The sequence below is a fragment of the Strix uralensis genome, chromosome 21 (genome assembly GCF_047716275.1).
Source record: "Strix uralensis isolate ZFMK-TIS-50842 chromosome 21, bStrUra1, whole genome shotgun sequence".
Taxonomy (NCBI): domain Eukaryota; kingdom Metazoa; phylum Chordata; class Aves; order Strigiformes; family Strigidae; genus Strix; species Strix uralensis.
In genome coordinates, this window is record NC_133992.1 from 8,121,214 (window position 1) to 8,146,204 (window position 24,991).

A 24,991-nucleotide genomic window follows, 5' to 3' on the forward strand; every position below is an offset into this window, starting at 1 on the left:
GCACGGCACCGTGGCTCCAGCCTCTGCCTCCGACAAGTGGCAGGGCAGGCGAGCACCAGCGTGTCATTAGAGCAGCGTGGTGATGGGTGCTGGAGCGGGCTGCAGGGTCACACATCCATGAGCGGTGCCGGGTGGCTCCAGCGCCCAGGTGCCCGTAGCCCAGGACCAGCACCCATTTTGCTGCACGTTCCAGCATGGGCAAGGGGTCTCCTTTCCCCCAACACTGAGCTTCACGTGGATGCTGCCACCGCTGGGTCCAGCCCTGCCCTCAGGACATCCATGTCTGCTTTGGAGGGAATATCCCAAAGGGGTAACTAGCACAGATTGAACTGATTTTTACTCTCAGCCAAAGGGTTTATAAGCCCCCATGCCCTGGCCAAGTCAGCTGCTTCAGCTCCATGGTGCTGCCATTAAGGGGGTTTGGGGGAGCTCTCTAAGAGGAGAGGATCGCAGTCCTGCCCTCGGGGACAGCCAGAGCTGATCATGGTCCCAGCCACTAACAGGCACCTGCTGAACTGTTCCCCTAAAACAGAGCATAAAGCAGCCAAATACTTTTCATGCAACAGCAAAAGCAGAGTGCTTGATGCAGCAGACACAGAAGCCCCGATCAGAGGCCGGGGCGGGTGCAGGGGTATCCACGACCCAACTGTGCTCCCCCCATAAAGGCTTTGGGGAAGAGCTGCATCTCCATTTGAGGACCACAGCAGAGCCTCCACCCCCAGCCTCTGCATCCTTCCCTCCCCCATTCAAACTATCAGGGCCTCTCTTACAGAATAAAATATTAATAGCGGCGTAGCGAGCCTCTCTGCAAAGGCTGCATGTATTGAGCTTACAAGGCGCACAAGCTTTTAGAGAGCAGGACACTTTTCCTACTTCCTAAGCATTTTCTTAGTCCTGAATCAATAATGCACTCGGAGCCCAGCACATGGGTCGCTGCTGTTGTGCTCCTGCTGGTAGGGGCTGCGTGGGGCTGCGGACACAGATACATCTCTTTAGCAAGATGCAAGGGTTTAATAATATGGCAGAGAAGGGAAGGGGCAGGATCCAAACAGCTTATTTGTAGACAAGCTTCAGGGAAGTGCCCTGGGAAGAGCAAAGCTTGCAACTCTTGGGTACAGAAAGTCCGGGTTTGGAGACAAACTAAAAAGCAGTCAATGGGATTAAATGCCTGCATCTTTGAACGCGTGCCCGTGGTTGCTGGCTGAAGGGTGTCTGGTTCATCAGCTTCTGATCTCGGCCTCTAGGTCACCCCTTAACCTACAAACTTGCAAAAGGAGCAGTTGCAGGGGTGCAGCCCCGGCAGGGAGGTGGGTGCAGAGGTGAGGCCAGGGCACCAGGAGGGACGGGGTTAGAGCGGCTCACTGGGGGATTAGCAGTTCACAGAGAAAGAGCTGCTCAAAAATTATTCCATGGGAGGCCGGGCTGTGGGCAATGTGTGTGTGTGCCCAGAACAGACAAGATTATCTGCTTAGGAGTGGAATTTTCTGGGTGGCATTAACCCTTGTGTCACCCACAAATCGGCTGCACACACGTCTTTCGGGACAAGGGGCTGTGCAGTGGATCCAGCAGTAGAAGCCAAGCTGCTGCCTGGCCATCCTGGGGCTTTGCAAATGGAAGTGCTGCCCCGAGGTCACCCTGCAAACAGTGTGCTCGAGGCCCTTCTTGGAGACGTCACCTGTGAATGGGGCTGATTTCAGTCTGGAGGTTAAAATTCATCGTGTCACCAGATTTTCTGACCATTTCTGGCTTAACCAGAGTGGGCATGAAGGGATTTGTGTCTGGGCACAAGCAGTGCCGCCTGCGTTGCAAGGGTGGATGGGTGACTTGAGTTGGTCCTTGTGTGTGCTGGACAGTATCTCCCTCCAGATCCTCCCTTTGCAGAGAGAACGCGTCCTGCCTGGATGTCAGCCTCCTGCAGAGGTTGTACCATCTACAGTGCAGAGAGCAGTTCAGACCCTTTTCATGGAGGTGCTGAGGAGACCATGGGGCGAGTTTCAGAGACAGCGTGGGGTGAGACCTGAGAGTTCCTTGACCCTCATGGTTTGCCTTGACCCTCATGTCAAGACTGAGTGAAGGAACCACTACTTTGCCCAGCTGCGGGTGCCTGGGGAAGCTCAATCTTCAGAAAGGTGGAGCCCTCAACACTCCCAGTGAAGCCTAGACCTGCTCCTGAAATCCCTTCCTGCCTCAGTTTCCCCACCTGGAGATAGGACATGGCACTGCCACCACCTGACCCTGTCTGGCACTGTGATGTTTCCCCACGGCTGGTGGAGAGAAGGGCACAGTGCTGAGCTAGGATGAAATACAAACGAGATGCTTCTCGAATTCAGAAGCAGGCTGGAGGGGGAAGGGGAAGAGCAGCTGCGAGTACGGGTTGAATCTCTTCTCCAGCGGAGAGACGGGCCCAGGGGAGCCCAAGAGCCTTGAACGAGCGGCACGCTGTTCAGTGAATGAGTATCTGCTTCAGGCCAAACAGAAGAGGCAAAAAGCAAAGCAAAATGTCTCACTGAGCGCGTCCCGGCGTGTACTTGCTAAAAGCTGTGCCACAAAGCCGGTGGTGCCAGTTTCTGCTGACTCACGCTGTCCCGAATCCCGCACGCAGGCAAAGCGTGTCCTAACGGCCGTGCCGAGGGGTGACCTTGCTCTCGGACAACCTCCGATCTGGGGGGAAGGGGCAGGAAGCAGAGGAGCAATCAATCCCCCAGACCACGGCTGGGGGGGAAGATGGAGGGAGTGACATTCAGCTGAGCCAGAATTAGCAGCAGATCTGTGGAGGGACCCCATTTCCACCCTATTAATAATTCATTCCAGCTCTGCCTTTACCTGCTCATAAACAGCAAACAGCTTGTTAGCGAGGATGGTTTTCTCCCCCTTTGCTGTCTCTGCCCTAATAAGAGCCCCTTGCAGATGGTTGGGGGGAGAGAGGCATTGAGGGAAGGACACATGGGTGAGCAAACCACCCCACCAGCCCACCCTGAGCATCCCATCCCATCCCATCCCATCCCATCCCATCCCATCCCATCCCATCCCATCCCATCCCATCCCATCCCCACAAGATCCCTGCCCAGAAGCCCGCTGCCTCCCAGCCGGAGCTGCCCTTCCCCTGGGAGGTGAAGCTGTGAAATAACCCCTCACCAAACCACAGATACTTTGCCAGAACAGGTCATTTAAAATAATCTCCTTGGAGGGTTACCATGAAAAAGGGAGTGATGGCTGCGGGGTGTATGGACAAGGGGTTTGCTGAAGCATTCCCGAGCACCCGAGCGGCTCTCAGGCAGCAGCCACACAGGCAGCCCCTGGGAAAACTGTATCTTCTACCATATTAGACAGCTTCTGGATTATCTAAAATATATAGAGCTTGACCAAAGTGGTATTTTTTTAAAAAAATAGAAGAAAACATAGCATCTTGAAGAAAGCTATTAAGATTTCATTTTGAAAAGGCTCATTTTGCATTCAGAGCACCCCCAGCATCTCCGCAGCCCGATGCTGCGGTGCTGGCCCCGCCAGGGACCCCTCCCTGTGTGCCAGCAGGCATCCCAAAACGGCGCAGGCAAAGCTGTTCCCGAGACATTCGCTGGGTTCGAGTCACAGCCGTGCTGCGGGGAAAGCCCACTTGGGCACCGGGGGATGGGGTAATTAGTGCAAGAGGAGAGGACCCCGGCCAGGCAGCCCCACGTGGCCTCCCCACGGCTCCTGGTGTCCCCCTGCGTCCGTGCATTGAGTGAGGAGGGCACCAACCTTCACCCGGGCTCACAGGGAAGGGCTGGTGAGCAACTGTTTGGCTCAAGAGGGGCCTCGTATTTCTCCTCAATTATCTGCATGCTCCCAGCCATCTCTGCCTGTGAGTTATGCCACTTGCCAGCTGTTGGAAATAATCGCTGTAAATTAATTACGGTTGTTTCACCCCTCTGATCCCTCCCAGCCCATGAATAGAGTGAAAATTAATTGTCAGAGAATATTTCCAGTTCTCTGGGAGTCCCACCCTGGCCACTGGCAGGTTATGGTTTATGCCCTGAAGCATGAGATTTAATTACCCACAAATGTTATTTTTGATCATAAAATCACCTTGTCTTTTCATAAATCCAGATAGAGCAGTTGAACCCTCAGGTCAGAAGCATCAAGAGTGAAAATACCCCATAATGATGTTAGGACGACCCTGCGTTTTCTCCCGGGTAAAAGCAATTCTGTTTGGGAAAGAGCATCGCATCCTGTAGCGGTTATGGAAAGAAAAATCAAGGAAGTTTCCACAAATGCACATTGCTCGGTGTGACCCTTGTCAAAAATTTGCGTTGCAGAAAATAGATTTAACTCAGTATCAGTGGGGCGGATAAAGGCTGTTGTCACCAGGGCTGGGTCAGGGATGACATCCTCCCTGCTCGGTGGGTTATTTCCCGGTGCCGCAGCCCAGCCAGGATGGGGACAGGGACAGAGATCCCTGCGAAGCCCCAACACAGCCAGGGGAGCCAGAGCAGGGGATGGAGGTGAAGCGAAGCCCCACAGCTCAATCCTGGTGTGAATCAGGGGAACTCAGTGGAGCGTAAAAGAGCAGGAAAGCAAACGCGCCGAGACAATTGTTTCAGCTTTATCCTGCAGCCTCCTGAGCAAACGGATCCAACTTGGTGCTGGATGGGGAGAAAGAGGGGGAGAAGATAAAACTTAGGGGGAAATGTATTCCAGAATACCCGTGGGAGAGGCAGGGGTGGAGCAGGCTGGCCCCCGCTCCCCTCCACAGGTTGGGGACCCCCATCTGCCATGGCCATCAGTCCTCTCCGTGACAGATGGGTTGTTTGGGGAAGGGGAAGCTGCAGGACACCCGCGGTGGCACTGGTCCATGGCGGGGACATTAGCAGGGCCGGAGGGATCAGGTGCATGCGAGGATTTTGCCGCTGTGGTTGTTTTGCAGGATCTGAAGGAAATTTGATACCAACTTAAGGACTTTGTTGCTGTGCGAGGCAGTGTGGGGACGTTGTGAACCTCATCAGCTAACCTTTAAGTGGAAAATCAAAGGCAGGGTTGTAGGTGCCCTGCAAGAAGCAGAAGGGCCTTGGAACACACCGAGAGGTCTTTAAGCATCATGGCTTGACAGGGCAGGTGCTAAGGAGGGAATTGTCCCCTCCTGGGTGGAGCTGGAGGCTCAGACCGAGGTTTCCTCAGCCACAAGCACTCCTGAGAAGGAGGGAAGGAGGTTTCTGTGCTCTTGCCCCACTGAAATTCCTCCAGCAGCCACCTGACTTGCAGGCCAGCAAAACACTGCTTCCACACGGGGATATTTTCCCCCTGAAAACTAGATGAAAACCTACAGATAAGAGGGGCAGCACCATGCAAACCCTCCTCACCCACAGCTCCTCCACCTCCAGCAGCGGTGGCAGGTGCTAGCTGCTGCTAACGGCCCTGCGAGGGCCAGGAGGGACAGCCTTTGGTGGGCACCAGACCTTCTCCTGGCTGCTCCAGGAGCCTGCTCATTAAGCAGATCTCTCATTTCAGAGACTGCAGGAAGCTCCTCCCTGTGTCGAGGGAACCAGACCCGGCTCTTCAGGCTACGGAGGGGGTGATCAAACAGTCCCTGGTCCCAACTATCATCAGTGCTTGCAGAAGAGCCTGGGAACACCCAAGGGCTGAGAGCTTTCTGGTTGAGTTTGAAAGCCAGTTCTTGGGGAAAAAACCCACTACAGAATAAAGGACCCAAGAGCAATCCACACAACAGCGTAGAACTTTGTGCCAGAGAAATACATTCAACATTTTTCCCCTTCCTATAAAAATCCAAGGATTCCCCCTCCCCCAACTAAAAAAATTCAAAATTTGGATTTCCAGAACTAGTCCAAGTTGATGAGACCTTGTCATTATTCTTATTAGGAGACTGGCTGTAATTAAAAACAAGTTGGTCCCAGTGTGACCTGGGTTTTAGCAGAGGCCTTGGCTTAAACACCACAGTTCCATCAAGCAGAAGAGACCCCTGAAAGCAAAGCAACTCCCTGAGCCAAGACACCATTAAACAAATCACACCAGGTTGTGGGAGCCGTGATGAGCATCCTTGGCTGAGCAGTACCAAATTTCACATCATCTACTTATTTTTCCTCGCTCAAATGTTGGGTATTTTTTTCCTTTTAATATTATTATTATTTTTATTATTATTCTTCATTGTGCAGCTAGTGTTTGCAATTGCTTTCCAGCTTCCGTTTGGCATGGAGATCTCCTAAAAGCTGCAGTTTTATTTCCATGCAGCTTTCACCATTGACAACAGATGTCTAGTTTGTTTAAAATATTAAACAGCTTAATGATTAATCAAGTAATTTCACCTACAAAAATATATAATTTTTTGCTATGAGGCTTAAAAATGGCATTATCTGCCAGGAAAAAAAAGCAAAACAACTTTGTGCTCTCATTAAGAGCCCTGGAAACCAGCTGGACTTTGTAAAACTGGGGCCTTTTATTGTGGCTGTTTTCCTCCCTCCCCAGCAAGGTGGGGAGCAGCTTCACTGCAGCATCCTGCATTCCCATCACCATGCCTTGTCAGACCATTATCTTGTTTCTTAAGAAATCCTTCTCAAGAAGCGAGTCCCTGATGTCACCTTCAGAAAGTCACTTTTGCAGCCTTTCTACCCAGCACTGACCCCAGGCATCCAGAGGAGGCAAAACCCAAGGGCTGGGTCTGCAGTCACCAGGACTGGGACACATTTCCAGCTCAAGAACTGGGACCATGTGAACTTCAAGAGGTTCAACAAGGCCAAGTGCAAGGTCCTGCACCTGGGTCGGGGCAAACCCTGGTATCAGTACAGGCTGGGGGATGAAGGGATTGAGAGCAGCTCTGCTGAGGAGGACTTGGGGGTACTGGTGGATGAAAGCTGGATGTGAGCTGGCAATATGCGCTTGCAGCCCAGAAGGCCAACCGTATCCTAAGCGACATCAAAAGCAGCGTGGCCACCAGGTTGAGGGAGGTGATTCTGCCCCTCCGACCTGCTCTGGTGAGACCCCACCTGGAGTTGTTTCCAGCTCTGGGGCCCCTGGCACAGGAAAGACATGGATTTGTTGGACTGGGTCCAGAGGAGGCCACAGAAATGATCAGAGGGCTGGAATACCTCTCCTGTGAGGACAGGCTGAGAGAGTTGGAGTGGTTCAGACTGGAGAAGAGAAGGCTCCAGGGAGACCTTATTGCAGCCTTTCAGTACTTAAAGGGGCTTATAAGAAAGATGGGGACAGACTTTTTAGCAGGGCCTGTTGCAATAGGACAAGGGGTAATGGTTTTAAACTGAAAGAGGGTAGATTCAGAGTAGATATAAGGAATAAATTCTGTACAATGAGGGTGGTGAAACACTGGCACAGGTTGCCCAGAGAGGCTGTAGATGCCCCATCCCTGGAAACATTCAAGGTCAGGTTAGACAGGGCTGTGAGCAACCAGATCTATTCAAAGATGGCCCTGCTCACTGCAGGGGGTTGGACTAGATGACCTTTAAAGGTCCCTTCCAAACCAAATCATTCTATGATTTGCCCCATGGAGGCATGATCTCGCTATGATGCCATTTGTTAAGACAACGTCCTCAACGAGGCTCTTGCAGTTTGCCCCTTTGGGCTGAGCTGGGGCTAAGCAAGATTGCAGTGCTCTTTAGTGCACCCTCAAGAAATGAACAACCAAAAGAGCATGCTGGAGAGCTGGAAACCGGCAACATCTAGTTGCCATGAGGACACTCACGACTGATTTAATAGCGTGAGACTCAAAGTGAACTGGTTTATTTTAAGCTCACTGAGACCAAGTTTGCCTGCCTAATGCATTCTGACTTTTAGATTGAAGACGTAAATATCTTGAGACTTTGGACAGATCCTTTGGAGGACACACAGCTTGGAGGAGGAAACCAGATTCAAAAATAATACCTGGAATTGTTTCAACAGTGCTATAACTGATCTTACCCGGACCAATGGAGCAGCCAAAGTATGGCCATCTGTTTCCGCTCCCCCCTGCCCTCCCGGCTGACTTCAAACCACCCCACCAGCAGAAAATGCATTGAGCATCCCATGGAGGAAGAACAATTCAATAAACCTAAAACCAAAAAGGAACACTTCATTTTAGCAGAGGAAGCCGTAGTGATGTGACTCACTCGGTGGCTTTTGAGGCTCTCCCCCACATTTCAGCACTGTCACTTAGAGGTTATTTTTGCGTTTGCCCTGTTACAACCCTGCAGCTCTCGAGCCATGTGCCGCTCCAGAGCATCGGAGTGGTTACAGACGACTTTGGGCTTGGTGCCTGCTGAGCTGAGCATGTTTACAGGTTGGGATGTTGTACAGGAGCCATCAGAGATTGTGCACCTCCGTTCCCTGATCTCTGGGACGAGCATATGGGGGACAGGCAGAATTTTGGCTCTGCTTCTCCCTGCTCTTGACCCGCCAGGTCCCCTGCCAGAGACATGCCTGGCCAGCCCTGTCCCTCCAGACGGGACAGTGGGAGGGGGATCACACTTGTCAAACTTGGCTGCTTCCCTCACAGTGCTCCTGGGAAACCTGTCCCACCTCCCACCCTGGCCACCCTTTACTGGTCTGGGTAATGTTTTCTTACTGTGGTTTGGTCACAGAGTCCTTCCCTTGTGTAATTTGGCCACTGCTTAAGGAAGCCTCGATAGGAGCATCATCCATAGCCCTGAAGGTGAAGCTGGCCACTGTGGCCACTCTGGGGATAACTCAAGCAGCAAATACTCAGTGGAGAGTCATCTTAGACCAGCTTAAGGACTTTGGCAGCCTCGACGGCTGCCACACACAAGGAAAGGAAGCCACACGGCAAGAGCATTCTTGCCAGGACGGCTCTGTGCACGCAGACTCCTGCTCATAGAGAGCCACTCTCAGCAACAAGTCGGGTTTATTGGAGAACTTTTTGCTGCCATCTCAAGCCAATTGCCCACCTGAACCCACCGAGATGCTGCACTGCTGCACCCTCTTTCAGACAAGAGCTGAAAACGGACCTCCCGGATGGTCTTTTCAGGACCCTCCTATTAAGCCATCTGTATGACCACATTGGCGGTAGGACCATACTGCAACACAATATGTTGCCTCAGCACAGGAAATGTACTCAGAGCCCCCAGTGCTTCAGCTGATGGGGATTTTTCTTCCTTTTCCATCAGCCACCGCTGTAAAGCTGCGCTAAGAGGCAGCTACATCCCCTGGCAGGAAGCTGTGTCTCATTAGCAGAGGTAAACAATTCCCCTGAACGTGACGAGTCAGGAGAGCATATTAAATATGTCAATACCTTAGGTTTTTTTAATCCCTGCTCCGGAACAGCATGTCACAGCAGGAGAGGACCCCCCAGCATGGCTCAGAACTCTGCCACACCCCATCTGGCATCTCCCCTTGCTCAGGGCATCCCCCCCTCTTTGGGAAGGGAATGGGGAGCACCTGGGCAGGTGCCCTCACCCACCCGAGCAAGCCTGAACACTCCATTGATTTCCCTTGCTCAGTTGGCACAGCTGCAAGCAAGTAAAAAAGAATAAAAACTATCCAGCCATTTGCTTTTAAAACATCAACCGAAACATCCATTTAGTAGCCACCCTGCTCCGGGGATGGGCACCGCACCGGAGCTCAGCAGCTCCGGCTGCAGCCCTTCCTCCCAGCACATACGGAGATGGCAAAAGCCACACGATGCTCAACAGGCTGTAACAGGGGGAGTAAATCCCAGCACGGCACTCATGGCTTTACTGTCGGGCAGGTATGTGTCTGAGAGCAAGACAATGTTGAAAGCAGGATGAGTTTTACCCTGTTTTATCAACTGGCTTCTGCTGCTTTCCACGGCAGCCTCATGCACACATGCACGACAACACATGCTTTATTTACAGGAGTCCCCTTTTCTCCCCAAGGCTGCTGCTGCATCCCCTGCAAAGGAGCCTGGTGCTCACGTACAGATCAGCTGCTCGCTATTTTGTTTTATCCCCACTGCTGGTGGAGCAGTCTTCTGCCTCATTTACAGCGTGCTACTCACACACTACTCAGAAGACAGAATTATTTATGTCCTCCTGAGCTTTTCTAGGCTACTCAGCCCTATGGCCTCCACTCACTGTGCAAACAGTTGCTCACATTCAGTGCGTGTCTCTGAGCTGCGGGGAGGCACCAGAGGCCCATTTTACAGACATGGAGTGGAGAAGCTCAGAGTAGTTCCCAAGACTTTTGGTTGCCCAGCTGGAGGTAGCAAAGCCCAGATTTTCCAAAGCACCTCATGTTACACAGTAGTTTCCATATTCAAAGTGCAACCCCACAGCCCCACTTTGCACCTGAGAACACCCATTTGTACGAGCCAGATCTCCTCCCCTGCTTTGCCTGGGATGTACATGGGGCACCCTAAAAGCACGTCACAAGCACTTAGACTCCCAACGGTGTCCCAGGTCAAAGCAAGCCCATGGTGCAGGATCAGTCCCCAGTGCTGTGGACACAGGAGCCGCCTGTTCCCACGCTTGCAGCAGGGCTCTCCCAGCCCTGGGACACAACCAGCGTGCGCAGACCCCAGCCCTGCACCTCCTTTGTTTGAGACCCCAGGTACCAGCATCAGGTCCCTGCACCCCAGCACAGCCCGGGCAGGAGCATGCTGCTCCCTCCACGCAGCACCTTTCCACACTCTCCCAACCACACACAAAGCATTCACAAACCAAACCGCAAAACCCAAGCTGTCTTACCTTGCAAGTCCTCTGCGCTCAGGAGGGCCAGACCTCACACCCCAGCAAGCTCCTCGCCTCCAGCCATCAGCTCTGAGCAGCTCCAGCTGCTTTATCACCTCCTCCTCTGCCAGGTGGCTCTGCCCCCCTGACGGGGGTCCCACCACAGCTGTCGTACCAATCCCTCTCCCTCCCCGATGCTCTGGATTTTGAGTCCGAGAAGGAGGTAAAGCGACAACAAAGAGATGATTCGTATGCAAAAAAGATTTGTAGTGCGTTGCAGAGGTTTTTTTTGCAGATGGTACCCACTGTAGCACAGCCCCACATCATCCCCGAGGCAGGTCTGACCCACATGCTCCTGGAGGCAGGGGCTGCAGGGCAAGGAACGATGGCTTTAACACACGTGTGGATGAGCAATAAACCCATTGGCACAGCTAACCCTGATGCCCGCCTCCAAAACTTCAACATTTGGTGTGTGACCTTGACGATGTGTCCTTAGTGCAGTTCAGCACATGTGGATGCGTGCGTGTGTCCCTGCAAAACACGCAAGCTTGGCCATGCACTGTCGATTGTGGGCAGAATGGGATGGCTGGACCTTTTTTCCCATTGCCCAGGCCTGCAGGCAATGAGTGATGCAGCAGAAGTAGCAGCAGACATTGTCTCCTGGATGGGATGAGCCATCCTTCCCACTGTGGTCCCTGTGGCTGGGTGAGGACCATTGCATCTCCTGCCTGCAGCTGGGGAAGGCAGCACGGCTTGGGAAGAGCCTGTCCCCATGGGCTGTGGGGCTGCCAGGCACAGCTACGTAACTCGGTTTCTGCAAAGACAGACGTTAACTGATGTTCCCGTCTATTTGCCACGGGCTAAGGGTGCCTGGAGAAGCAGCAAGTGGCTGGGGACAGTGTTTAGGCTGCGGGGGTCCCAGGTCCCTTCTGGGCACTGGTGGGTGGGCGCAGAGCTGCCTGCCCCCTTCCCTTCCCAATCCCCTGTGAGCTCAGCCTCCGGTTAGTTTGGGTACATTGAACTGAGTGACCAGCAATGGTCACCGCGTCGGACTGAGCGGGTGCATCCCGAGCATACCTGCTCTGCGTGTCCCCGAGGCCAGGATGCTGTCGTGGGGACAACGGAGACACTGGGAGCCCAAATCTCTGCTCTGTCTGCTACTGCCCAGTCCTGTCCCAGCTCAGAGTTGGGGAAATTGGGTTTCCCTCCTCTAGCCATGCTCAGAGGCACTGGGGGGACGGTGTGTCCCCTGCCCATTCGGCACCAGGAGCCATGAGAGGCACAGATGTACTTTGGGGATTTTAGCCATTCCATTCTTGCTAGGGAGCAGGGGTGAACGCAGTTTTCCTTAGGCTTGTAACTTGGCCAAGCTTAAGCAAAGTTTCTCAGAGACTGTCTCAGAGAAAGCGCTTTCTATGAACGTTGTCCTCGTGCCAAATTGATTTCCCTTTAGGGAAGGGCCTTTCAAAGGAAACAGCTCAGCCATTCTTATAGCAAAGGCAAAACCACGTATTTCTGTCTTAAATTTATGCTCAAAACCAGCATCATCCAGAGCCAGACCCCCAGCATACTCCAGTTCAGCCCAGCAGTTAACGTTTGACACAAGCAGCTAAAACCAGGGTCCAGTAGTGGTGCGAGCTCGGCTTTGTGCCCACGATGCCCACGCAATGCCCACGCGATGCCCAGGCATTGCCTTCTTCTCTCGTGACCGTTGTTGTTGTTCCAGGAGAACCCGTACCTGTGCAGTGATGAGTGCGATGCCTCCAACCCGGACCTGGCCCACCCGCCGAAACTCATGTTCGACAGTGAGGATGAAGGGCTGGCCACGTACTGGCAGAGCGTGACATGGCGCCGGTACCCAGAGCCGCTGTTGGCCAACATCACGCTGTCCTGGAACAAGAGCATCGAGCTGACAGATGACATTGTGATAACCTTTGAGTATGGCCGACCCACCATCATGATGCTGGAGAAGTCGCTGGACAACGGGAGGACTTGGCACCCGTACCAATATTACGCAGATGACTGCATGGAGGCCTTCAGCATGCCAGCACGGAGGGTCCGGGACCTCTCCACCACCAGTGCCAACAGGGTCCTCTGCACAGAGGAGTATTCCCGCTGGGCGGGCTCCAAAAAAGAGAAGACCGTCCGGTTCGAGGTGAGGGACCGCTTTGCCATCTTTGCTGGCCCTGACCTCAAGAACATGGACAACTTGTACACCCGTCTGGAGAGCGCCAAAGGGCTCAAAGACTTCTTTACTGTGACCGACCTGCGGATGAGACTGCTGAGACCGGCCCTGGGGGGCACCTACGTACAGAGGGAGAACTTGTACAAGTACTTCTATGCTGTCTCCAACATTGAAGTCACCGGCAGGTAACGGCTGCTGTATTTCTTTGGGCGTCTCTTCTCAGAGGGATGAGAAGAGGGTTACTGCTAGAAAATTAAGCCATCAGCGTTTCTGTCAACCGATAAGATTATCAGTGTTTCTCCCTCTGATACCCTTTCTCCCCAGGCAGGGCAGCATCAGTGATAAAACAGATGTGTCCTTGCAGGGAACGGCTGGGGCACCTCCAAGGCTGTGTCTGAGAGAAGGGCTGTGTGCTCCCGGAGCTGGTGCAGGGGAGCTGGGACATGGCTTGGATGGACGGTTGGGCTCTGAGTTCCCTCTCAGATACCCTGTCCCCAGCTGTGCAAACATGGCCAAAAATCTCAGGAGCAATGCTAGTGGATCTGGGGGGTTGAGGAATGAGGCTCGCCCCACTAAACTCCAGTTCACTGCTGGTACAAGCAGGATGGGTCATCCCGAGTCAGTCCTGCACCTCTGGAGCAGCTCTGGCTCCAGCAGACAAAGTTTGGGATGAAGGTAAACCCCCCAACAGATCTGGGGCAGGGGAAGGCAGGAGGGGGTTTGTTTCTCCTGGTTTTTGTTTTTCATTTCTCTGTACGATGCCATATGTTACGTTATGACATCAACCGAAAAAGCAAAGTAAGGTGGAAAAATGCCGAGATGGCTAATTTCCCATCCAGCTTGTGGATTCAGCTTGTGTGAGACTTACAGGCGAGAGGGGAAAAATCTCCCCATCACCCACCCCGTGCTAACAAGAATCACCACAGCGACAGAGGAGCTGTTTGTATCGGTTCCAAACTGTTTGATTCTGAGACTTGCAAGCAAAAATGTTTTGCAGGTGCCACCGAGGCTGGCTTTGAACCAGCTCCAAGGGGAAGGAAGCTGCAGCGAGGGATGGGAGAGCCCTTTCCTCCCGCGGGAGCAGGCAGGAGACAGCAGTGAGGGCAGCAGCAGGCAGAGGGGCTAGATCTCTCTCATGGTGTGGTCGCCTGTCAGATGAGCAGCTGTGGCTCTCTGCTGGGCTGGTGGCATGTCGGGGTGCCAGCTGGGGGGTTGGTTGGGGAGGAGCCCGTGGGAGCTCAGGCACACGGGCAGACCTGTGGGAGAGCACCTCTGCGCACGTCTGTGAGCGCTCAGGTGTCGGTGCAATGTGCTTCTGTATAAATATGTGCAGAGAGACATTTTACACCTGCCCGTAAGAAGTATTGCCAGGTGTACTAAATATCCACAGTCCTTGGACAGCTCAGGATGGGGCAAAATAGCAAAGTAAGGAGTGTGGAAGGGAGGGAAATCAGGCAAAGGTGAGAGAAAAAGCCAGTGTGTTGCCTTCCCCTCCACCTCAACCACAGCCAGAGCTGCCCTGGCTTCATCTGCCGCAGCCTCACTCCCCCTGGGCAGCCGAGCTGCCCGCAGGGATGCTTGATGTTACTGGCAGCAGTGGCAAAGCCTCAGGGATCAATTCCCAGCCAAGGCCCACACTGACCGGGATGGCTGGCAAGAAGGGTTGGAGCTGGTGTATCGAGTTAGCTGGGCTGGTTAGATTCCGTAACAGGGATGCAGAGTTTTCAGCTCAGAAAGTGGTAAATTGGGATTAAATGTTTGATGTCAGTGTTTGATGTCAATGCTTGTGCAATGACCTTTGGCTTCCAAGCATGGAGATAACTGTGCAGATAACCCAGGACTTGTTACTGCACCTACAGCAGTTTCAGCGTATTCGATGCTTTAAGGTACATGTTAAAATACTCTTGGTGTCCCGTGAATGCCTTCTTCCTCAGAGCCCTCTACCTTTCCTGCCTGCCTCAGGCACGTTATGTTGCATCAGTACTTTTGACTTCAGCTGGTGGGATTCTCCACAAACCAGCACTTTGCTGGCTGTCAGCCATCTTCCTCCCCCCACACCCAGTCCCCCACCAGCTTCCAAACTCACTGGCCAAATTTAATACCATCTGATAGTAGCAGAGATTGTTTCAAGAGATAAAATCCCTGCAAACTTTGTGAAAAGAGGCAACTAGGGCAGTGGAGGGAAACCCTTTCAAGCACCCCAGGGAGGGGGGACACAACTTCTATGAGTCATCTGAGATTCCACAGCCGCCTGCACCCCGAGGACGGTGCTGGCGAGGGAGGGTCAGGCTGCCAATGTCCAGTGGAAGCTGCAACGCTGCTTTTTTGCTGGGGCCAGAATGAGATGGGTTGAGGTTTGTTGGCTAATTCCTGGCAGCCTCCCCCTGGAGCTGATGCGCTGCCTGTGAGGATGACTGCCTGTGTGGACGTGTGTCTGTGAGGACGGCTGCTTGTGCGGACAGCTGCCTGCGTGGATGGCTGCCTGCGTGGACGGCTGCCTGCGTGGATGGCTGCCTGCGTGGATGGCTGCCTGTGTGGATGGCTGCCTGCGTGGACAGCTGCCTGCGTGGATGGCTGCCTGCGTGGATGGCTGCCTGCGTGGACGGCTGCCTGTGTGGATGGCTGCCTGCATGGACAGCTGCCTGCGTGGACGGCTGCCTGTGTGGATGGCTGCCTGCATGGACAGCTGCCTGCGTGGACGGCTGCCTGCGTGGACAGCTGCCTGCGTGGACGGCTGCCTGCATGGACGGCTGCCTGTGTGGATGGCTGCCTGCGTGGACAGCTGCCTGTGTGGATGGCTGCCTGCGTGGACGGCTGCCTGCGTGGATGGCTGCCTGCGTGGATGGCTGCCTGCGTGGACGGCTGCCTGCGTGGATGGCTGCCTGCGTGGACGGCTGCCCACGGCTGCCTGCAGAGCAGCGGCTCCTGGTTGCCCCTGCTTCCCTCTTGGCTCTGCTCACCACAAGCTGCCTGACAGCAACTCCTCGGATATAGCAGAGCCTCTGGGAGGAGACGGCTTTTTCTTGGCCAAGGACAAAGCAAACTCTGAAAACTGCTTTTCCAGCCCAAACTCCAAGTCCTAAGCTACAGCAAGACCCCAGCTTTGCACTGCTTCAGTTCTTGCTGGCTGTCCCCGCTTGCTGGGCCAGTCCCGGGAGAGGAGGACACTCATCCTGGGCAGGGAAGAGGGTGATGCCTGTCCTGGGCTGACTCTTCCCAGCTCCGATGGGCACAGGGCAGGGAAGGATGACAGGCTGAGGAGCTGTGGATAACTGGTGTATAAGGTGGAGAAGCTTCATGTGAATTAACTCTGCTCCTGTGATTATTCCAGTCCCAGCAAGCAGGTTTTTTCGCTGGAAAGCAATCTAATTCCAGCTGTAAGCAAAGCCAGTTACAGTGCAAGGACTAAAACCAAATTAAATCTTGCGTATGGCTCAACAAGAGGTGGGTTATTGAGAGGAAGAGAGGAGAAATCAATGTGAGCCTGACAGGAGCGCTGCACGGGGAAGGGGGGAGGCAGGGCAGGCAGGGCTGGGGACAGACACACGCTGCCTCTTCCAGGACGTGGGAACAACCATGTTTGAGGAACAGGAGGAAAGTGCCTAGATAAAATAGGGGGTGGTGTTAGGGATCCACTACAGAGCTCAGGGAAATGAGAGGGAAGATAATTATGAAGATATGAGGGCTCAAAGGCAAAAAGCAACCAGAAAATTCCAGCTGGAGAGCAGAGACGTGAGCAGCCCCAGGAGGTTGGAGGAGCAGTGCCCGGCGGCAGTGGCGTGTGGCACTGGAGGAGCAGGGCGTGCCATCAGAGTGCGTGGCATCGCCTGTGTCCCTGTACGGTGCCAGGATTTTGGCAGGCAGCTGGCAGTGTCCACGGGGCGCTGAGACGCATGGCAGCTCGTCTCCACTTGATGTTCACAGTCAAGGGAAGAGCAAAATGCTTTGCCCTCAGAGCAGATCATGAGCCTGGGTGGTTTCTCATGCCGTAGCCTTAGCTGGTGGGCTCAGAGAGGTTTCTCTGATCCCCTCAGTCCACGTGCTCCTGGGCCCCCATACAAGTGCCCCCATCCTTCACCCCTCTGCTTCCCAACAAGGAAAACCCCTCATCGCAATCTCCCAGAGTTTTTGGCAAAAGCAGAAAGAGACGGAGCAAAGAACATGGGGAAAAGGGGAAGGAGTTTGTTGCCTTCTCTCCTCTTGTAGGTCAGATGGACCAGGGTAGTTCAACAGTTTTCCAGGATCTCCAGAGGATCTGGTGAATCCTGAGGGTCACTGCATCCTTCCTGGGTGCTTCAGGGCCTCCTCTGCCCACTCCGTCTGGATCTCCGCCTCCCATAACCTCAGCCAGGTCCGTTTCTCCGTTCATAGCTGACAGTTTATTTTTATTCTCTTTCTTCTCGGTATCTTTTTCTTTTCTTTTTCTTTCTTCTTCCATCCTGTCCCTATTGATCTGAGGAGTAACTGGAGATGCAGAGGAGTCAAGACAGGAATAGACACGAGCAAGCCCTTGGCCTGTGTGCTTGTGTGTGTGCCAGGCAGGGTGAGGAAGAGAAGCGGAAAGACTTTTCCCCACAGATCTCTCTATTCACAGCTTAGTTTTCTCCTCGGTGCAGAAATGAGCTCGGTCATCTTCTCAGGAATGGGTGAATGAGCTTTTCCTGGCTGCCAGGACTGACGGCCGGCGCAGTGAAAGCCACTGGTTCTCTTTCCATTACACACCGTGTCTCTTTGGAGTAATTTTTTCCCCTTCATAACGTCAGTCACCGCAGTGCTCAGCAGGGCACGCTCCATCACGGAGACGTTAATAAGCCATAATTGAAGTTAATGTGCCATGGCCAGGACATGTGGATCCAGTTAGGAGAAATCAGATTGAGCAGAAATGAATCAATTTTAGGCTGATTATTAAGATTTCTCACCTTCGTCCTCCCCTGCCCCAGTGCATGCTCTGTCTGTCTGTCTGTCCATCCTGCTGGTGATGAGCAGTCCCCGGGGGAAGGCAGGAGGAGGGAGCGTTACTCATCACTGAGCAGCTCCATGTAACAGTGCCTCATCTCAGGCTTTGCTCAGGCTAAAGAGGCACCAACAAGATGAGGTTTCCAGTTTTTAACAGCATGTCCTGTCCTCCGTTCACCGGTGGCTTTTCTGAGAGTTTCCTTGGCTTCTCTTTTGCTTACACAAAGGAACTGAAGGGAAAGGCCCTCTGTGCTCCCCTGCTTTGATCCCTGCCTTCCCCTTGTGCAGTTCTTGGTGCTGTGTGTGGATGCTCTCTGGGAGGCTTTGCTCTCCACATGACTTGGAGCGAAGAGTTTGCACTACCGAAGCAGAACAAATTTGCCCAGCCCATTATCCTGGTGCCAACAGCCAGGATCAGGCACTCCAGACCTGGAGGATCAAAGCCATTCCCCAAAGCACCTCCTTCAATAAATTGAGCTGGTTAATTGTCAGTGGTACCCACATGCAAGGGATATATTTTTCTGCCTTCTTGGTGACTCTCAAGATGTGGTGATGCTCAATGCTGTATTGCTGTTAAAGATGAAGCAATTCCTGCGCAGCCTGGTAGCTGCCTCCCACTTCTGCCCTCCAGGCCAGCACAATAATGGCAGCTCAGCATGCTTCCCCTCCGATTGTACCTCAGCTCAAACCAGGGGTGCCACCGCATAGTGCATCCCGGCTGCCTCCAGCCTGCTTTACCCTGCTTGGACATTTCTCCTTCTGACTGTTGATGAAGCTGTTGGAGAGCCTCCAGCCATACAGCTTTGCCATCTTGAGTTCTCCAACAAAGCTGCCTCTAGAAGGGAGAAAAGAAGAAGGTTTGGTCTGTGGAACAGTCTCTTGTTGAGGCTCTTAGATTTTGTGTAATGACCGGTGCCCCCATTGTGCATCTTTCCCTGGGAAGCAGGGTGGGACCTGCCAGCTGCTCCGCTGCTGCTTCGCAGAAAGAGGACAGGCAGGGACCTGGGGTAAATGATCTGTGAGAGTGTGGACTTCCCCAGCTGAGCTTGCCCAGCCCCAGTGATGCCAGAGCATCACCCCCAAAATAGCCATGACCTCACCCAAACATCCCCCAACAACTAGCCCAACACCCCTGCAGAGCGTGGCCAGCCTGCGCCCACAGTCAGCACCTTTGGGGAGACCATGGAAACCAGGGCGAGCACCGCCAGTGCCTGTCCCTGCTCCTTCCCCCGCAGCTCCTGGCAGCCAGACTTCAGGTCCCAGGAGGTAACAGCATCCTCGTGTCAAGGACGGCCAAGTCTGCGCCAATGGTGCACCGCATTCCTCGGCCCATCCTCGCCTCCGTGCTGGGCAGCCCCCGAGAGCTGGATGGCTGAATTTTGCTGGCGTTCCTCCAGGCTGGAATTAGCTGGAGTTCAAGCAAAATTTTGCTCTTGGTCATATGGTTAAATTAAGTTAATGCTCAGCAACTGTTTGCTTGGCTTTCCTTGAGTCTCGTAAAGGTTTTTACTCCCACTGCAGCAAGATGGAGGCGAAACTTGCTGAGCAGAAGGGAGGAAGTTAGCGAGAAACCCAGAGAGCTCCTCCTTCCCCCAGATGCTCGTGACACTTTGTCAATAGCCGGAGACGGATGCCCAAGGTCCTATTACCTGCTGCTGCCTTTGGTTTGTGAAGGTTTTTATTTCCCCTCCGATTTTGTTGCCGAGTTGCATCCGGCCCTGAGCGGATAATAGAATTTCATCGATAGACTGAGAAGGTGATGTATGTTAAAGCACTTAATATAAAGAGACTTCTACAGGAGCCCAAATTCAATTTGGCCAATGAACTCAATTGCAGGCATTATTGCATTCCAGGAGAAAGACCAAGAGCATTTATACACATTACTCTGCAAATATTTATGTTCACGTATCTGTGTGATGTCCTCTTCACCCTTCCTCCCTTCTGTTGCCTGACCCCCTAATGGGGAAGTTTGGTTTTGTGTTTGCTTTTTAAGGCAGCTTTGAATGTAAATAATGTTCCACCAGTCAGCAGGATCTTGACAGCTGGTGAGTGTCAACTTATTTAAAATAAATAGCCTCTCGAATGGGAACAGCCAGCTAGCGTGCTCTCCACTTTGGCATCTTTTAAATTGTCTCCTCTTTGTAACCCAAACCTCAAATCATTTCGAAGGGCAGCAAGGAGGGTTCCTCCCTGCCAGAAGGACTCATCTGTCCCTACCACACAACCAAAGTGAAAACCCACAAGGAAAAAAAAATACTCACAACATGTCCCTCTGACCTAACCCAGGGCTTTTTTCAGATTTTTGGCTCTGCAAAAAGCAGCAAAACCCAGAAGCCTCTCTCTCTGGTTCAAGCGGAAAGAAACAATATGTTAAAATGGCTTTTCCTCCCCCTTCAGCCCCTGGACCGCAGGCTCAGTTACACTCCCAGCCCTGCTCCTGGGATGAATGAGCTGCTGTCACCTTCTTCAGCCCTTTCAGCCCTGCTCCAGTCACTGGCAATAGTGAACCTCTGCGGAGCGATCTCCCAGCAAGGCGAATCCTAATATAACAGCTCTCCACAAAGGGACGGTGCTTCTTCCGTGGCCCGGCCATTAGAAGTTATTTTTACCTGCTTCTGCACGCACAGATGGGCCAGAAACAATCCAAGCTCAGCACCCGTTATGCTTTGCCGAAAAGATTTGCTCTGCTTTTGCTGAGCTGCCAAAACAGTTGCAAAGGAGCGGGTAAAAAGTGGGTAAGTCATGGCCAGGCAGCTGCCGGAGTGTGCTGCGAGCAACGGCTGGGGATGACAATAGAGAGATGGAGAAGAGTTATTCATGTTTCCCCGAGAGCTGAGATCAGTTGAAACATCGTTTTCCTCAGGGACGGAGAGGAAAGAGCTCCCTTCAAACACATTGTCCCATGAGACTCATTAAAGGCTCATCAATTACAGTGAGAGCAAACAATTCAGGGGAAAGCTATCATAAGCCTTCCTTTGGATGGCAGTCATTAGCAGCTCTCTGCTGCGTGCTGCCTCTCCCCAGTGCCAGCTCGGGCAAGCAGAAAGGGAGCAGGGGCTACCACTGCCAAGCCGATGGTGGGGGAAAGCCGGAGCCCGGTGGCCCAGGAGCCAACAGGAGGGGACCAGGTCTCCACAGCATCCCTGGGGCCACGCAGCCGTGCAGTGGCATCCTCATGGAGAGCACAGGGTGGAGATGAGAGCACAGGCTGGACTGGAAGGACACTTGGAAGGGAGGTGGTGGCCCACCGTAGTGGACATCTGTTGCCCCATATCCTCGCCCAGGGTTTTTTAAGGAGCTCAGGGCAAGACAAGATTGGGCCACGGTGGGAGCTGAGCGAGAGGTGCACAAGGATGGAGCAGCTCTTTGGGTCTCCACACAGCGAGGGCTTTTTCCAGCCCTACCCAGCACAGCAGTGGGGTCATGGCATCAGGCCTGAGTGGGGGCTGCCAGCACCCCATGGCTGCCTCAGCCCTGCGGGGAGGGATAGGGATGAAAAGATGGTCTTTGCCTTTCTCTGTCCTACTTCCCTGCTCTGCAGAGTGGGAGTATGGACAGAAAAGAGATTGTAAACACATAAGAATCCTTGGAAGGAAAGCAAAGGGCTGGGGTAGCTTTTTAAAATTATTTCAAAAGTAATTATTAATGAAAGCTCAGGGACAGGGGCTGCTCTCCCACTCCCAGCACGGCTCCTGCAGGTTTGCGGCACTCACCCCCGCCTTCACCCCCTTCCTACGCCTGTGCACGGGCATCTCCTTCCCTCGTACATGAGCTTGGCCCCAGACGCCTCTCCAGCCACTCGCTGCTGTGACCTCCAGGATGCTGACCTGGAGAAATGCAGGGACTGTTCTTTATGGCTGTGAAAAAAGAAAAAAAAAAAGAGGACACTTTCCTGTAAACTTTCCTTGGCGCTCCAAGCTCTGTGATGTTCCCTGGTGGAGACATTGGCAGCATCAGAGCACACTGCACCACTCTGAGGGAAGGCAGCAGCTGAATGACCTGCACTAAAATAAACTCATAAATACCCCGTCATGCAAACTGTAATGTCTTGGGCCACACGTTGCTCCAGCCACTTTTGCTGGGAACGGTGTAAACCAGTTTCTGTTTAATGCAAAAGGCAGTTGTGTGCACCTAGTACGAGCCTGGCGCAGGGCTTGGGTGTCCCTGGGCCACGGAGGGTGCCTGTGGGTGTTGTAGCTCACGCTGGGGCTGCTCTCCTCCGGGCTGTGCCCCACCACAGCTGCACCCTACGTGTGCTCTGAATCTCACCGAGAAACAGCACTGTCACCGCTAGCCTTGACCCATGAGCTAGAGAGGAGAAACGCTCCCAGCCCTTCAGATCTCCTCTGGCGCCAAGGAGACCATATTGCAACCAGCGCTTTGCTGGAGCGGCCCCGGGACTGGAGCGGGGCCATCGCTGCCTTCTGCAGGACACAGCGCAGGTGTCTGCCCCACTGCTGCTATTTAAGCCTCATTGCTAAGTAGCTCCTAACCTTTCCCTTCATCCTCTCTTCCCTGCGATGGCTGGCCGCCCGAGGAAGATGAGTGGAGGCAAGCAGGACTAGCAGCTCCCACCCAGGGGACAGGGCTAATGCCATTTACTCCAGTCTCCACCAGCTGGATCTTGGCTGGGGAAAGACATTGTGCACAGATCGTTGGTGAGAGCACGTCCTTGGGCTGCAGGCTCAGAAGAAGCAGCCTGAAGAAGGGGTTAAAGCCGAGCCCAAGCAGCAGGGAGGCCCAGATACAGAAACCTTCACACAAAATGGGGTTGGCAATCAGGGCTGGCTGAAGGCACTCAGCTGTTTGCTATTAAATAATGCAGCCTGATTGATTGGGCTGAAAAGTGCTGTGTTGCGGGGTCAGCTTGCTGGGGTTACAGTTCTCTGCTTAGATTGATGATCCTCAAAGGTCAAATTCAGAAAGCAATTCCCCAGTAAAATTGATCCTTTGGATAACAAAACTTTTGCACAGTGGCGAAGGACCAAGCAGTGAGAAATATAAGTGACTCGGGCGCAGGCAGACAGGGTGATCAGCTGCCTCTGCTTTCTCTTTATTTAATTCCCCTTGTTTAAACCAGTTAGGGAGCGAGGGTCTTCTCTGGGAAGAGCAGTGCCCCATCACCCCTACACGCAGTGGCTGGGGCATGTCCATGAGCACCCACCCTGTCCCCATCCTGCAGGCAGGGGAGCGCAGGTGCCTTTGCAGGGGTGGGGGGCAGCTGGGGGCTGTCCTGGGAGCTGATGCTCAGCTCCTGGCTCTCCTCAGCAGCAAGCGAGTGGGGGGGATGTGTACGAGCAGGCACATCTGACTGCCTCCTGCACGCATCCGTGCCTCCCTCTCCTGGTAGCAAAGACTGGGTCCCACTGTGTGGTGGAGCTTTTGTAGCTGGAGCTAAATTAATGGTGAGGAGGTTTCACCTTCCTGCACAGCAGCAGCTTGAAGCCAGCAGAAGCACCCCGAAATGGCTGCTTGGCCCTCAGCAGGGGATGCCAGGAGCAAGGATGTGTTACAGGCAGCAGAGGGGTGATCGAGGTCGCCATGGGGGACCAGGTGGTGGTCGCCCAGGGCTGACGTCCCCACTGCGAGACTAGCAGGGTCAAGGACAGGAGCCAAGTGCTACATCCACATCATCGCAGACTTCAGAGGAAATAAGGGGGATACCAGGCCCTGCCTTCCTTGTACCCCCTCCCCTGGGGCTCTTAAACTCCCCCTCAGCTGCATTTTAAGGTTGTTGGCTCCCATTGCCTTGCTCCCACCAGAGGGAGGAGGGAGGAGAGCTGCAGCTCCCAGAAGCTGTTGCTCTGATTCAGGCTGGGCCCAGAGCGGCAGCAGTGAGGCTTTGACCTGCTTTAACCTGCTATCTTGCCTGCTTTCCTCCCGTCTGCTCATTTTGAAGTGAGAGAAGGAGACCGTGATGTGTGGACGCTGAATAATTCAGTCTGGCTCCGCAGCACCCCGGGGCTGGGCATCGCCTCTGCTAAAGGGCTGGGACAACTCAGATGAAATCCTTCCTCATCAGAGGCAGAGGGGACACAGAGCAGTTGAAACACAGCATCCCTCCTGTGTAGGTACCAGCCAAAGCCACTTCCTTCCCCCAGACACTCAAATTCACGGCTTGCTCCCGGAGCACTGGTGCTCAGAGGCTGTTAGTGCTTTCAGGCGTGACATGGCATCTCCAGCTCTCACTAACACACAGATTCAGCTGGAGCATGCTGAGTGTGTCTGCCTCTGCTCCATGGACCATGTTTTCTTCCTTCCTCCCTTTTAAAGACTGCAATATTCTCTCCTCTGCATGGTCAGAAACAGGGCAGAGTTGTAAGACACAGAGAGACTGTTCATCCAGCTTATGCTTAGCCTCTGAGCGGGGTTTGCCAGAATTAAGGGCAGAGAGGGGAGGGGGAGAAAAAAAAATCATACATGAGGTCAGCTTATCCAGCCATGCGTGAGGAGGAGCACAGCAAAGGCGGCCTCCCCAGGTCAGACGGGCAGCTGGGAGCATCTTTGTGGGCTCCAAGGGAGAGGGGGAGAGGCACCAGCAGCTGGCAGCCAGGAGGGACCCAGCTCATGGTGCCCAGCCTAATCCAGGTTGTTTATCCCAGTGCAGACAGAGCACATGAAGAAGCAGGCCGTGTTTCCTCTATCTTCTCTGCAAGCAGCTCATTCCCCTCAGCTCTGCCTCTCTTGTAATTAGCCCTGTAACACAAAGCACTACCCAGTCAGACTTCTCTACCCGTTCACGTAAGGCACAGTATTACCATTTTCTAATGGTTCAGCTTCTAAGAGTGTAAATTATTGCACAAAGCAGTGAAAAAACAGCGGGCTGTGCTAGGGATCCACTGTCTGGAATTAAATCAGAGGTTTTGGTCCCTGAAGTCTCTGTCTGATGGCCTGAGCTCGGGCCCAGGAGTCACCAGAGCCGCGTGTGAGTTATGGTCTCAGCCTCTGTGCTCTGCGCAAGTTACCTCCAGAGTCTGAGCAACAGGAATTATTGTGCACAGAGATAATTATTCCCTGCGTACTGCACTACAGCTCATTAAAAGTTTGTTAATGTTTGCAAATTGCTGAATAGTGTTTTTCGTTGTTGCCTTCTCTGATGAGGCAGGGACTAAAAGGCAGATTCTGATGGTGACTTGTTCTCTGTGTTATTTTGGTCCCAGCAGGCTGGGGCTGTGCTGCACACAGGGATAAAGGTTTGTGTTGTGCCACATCACACCATGGGAGA

General features: G+C 53.5%; 1 protein-coding gene across 6 annotated transcripts in view; it reads left to right on the plus strand.

The window, feature by feature from the left end:
- Positions 1 to 24,991, plus strand: part of NTNG2 (netrin G2) — a 52,559-nt gene that overhangs the window by 11,055 nt on the left and 16,513 nt on the right. For all 6 annotated transcript variants that reach the window (XR_012631824.1, XM_074891122.1, XM_074891123.1 and 3 more), the window contains exon 3: positions 12,352 to 12,995. Coding sequence is in view for 5 of the 6 variants with exons in the window: in XM_074891122.1 (XP_074747223.1) it covers positions 12,352 to 12,995 (644 nt within the window). In the remaining variant the exon portion in view is untranslated. The remainder of the gene's footprint in view (positions 1 to 12,351; positions 12,996 to 24,991) is intronic.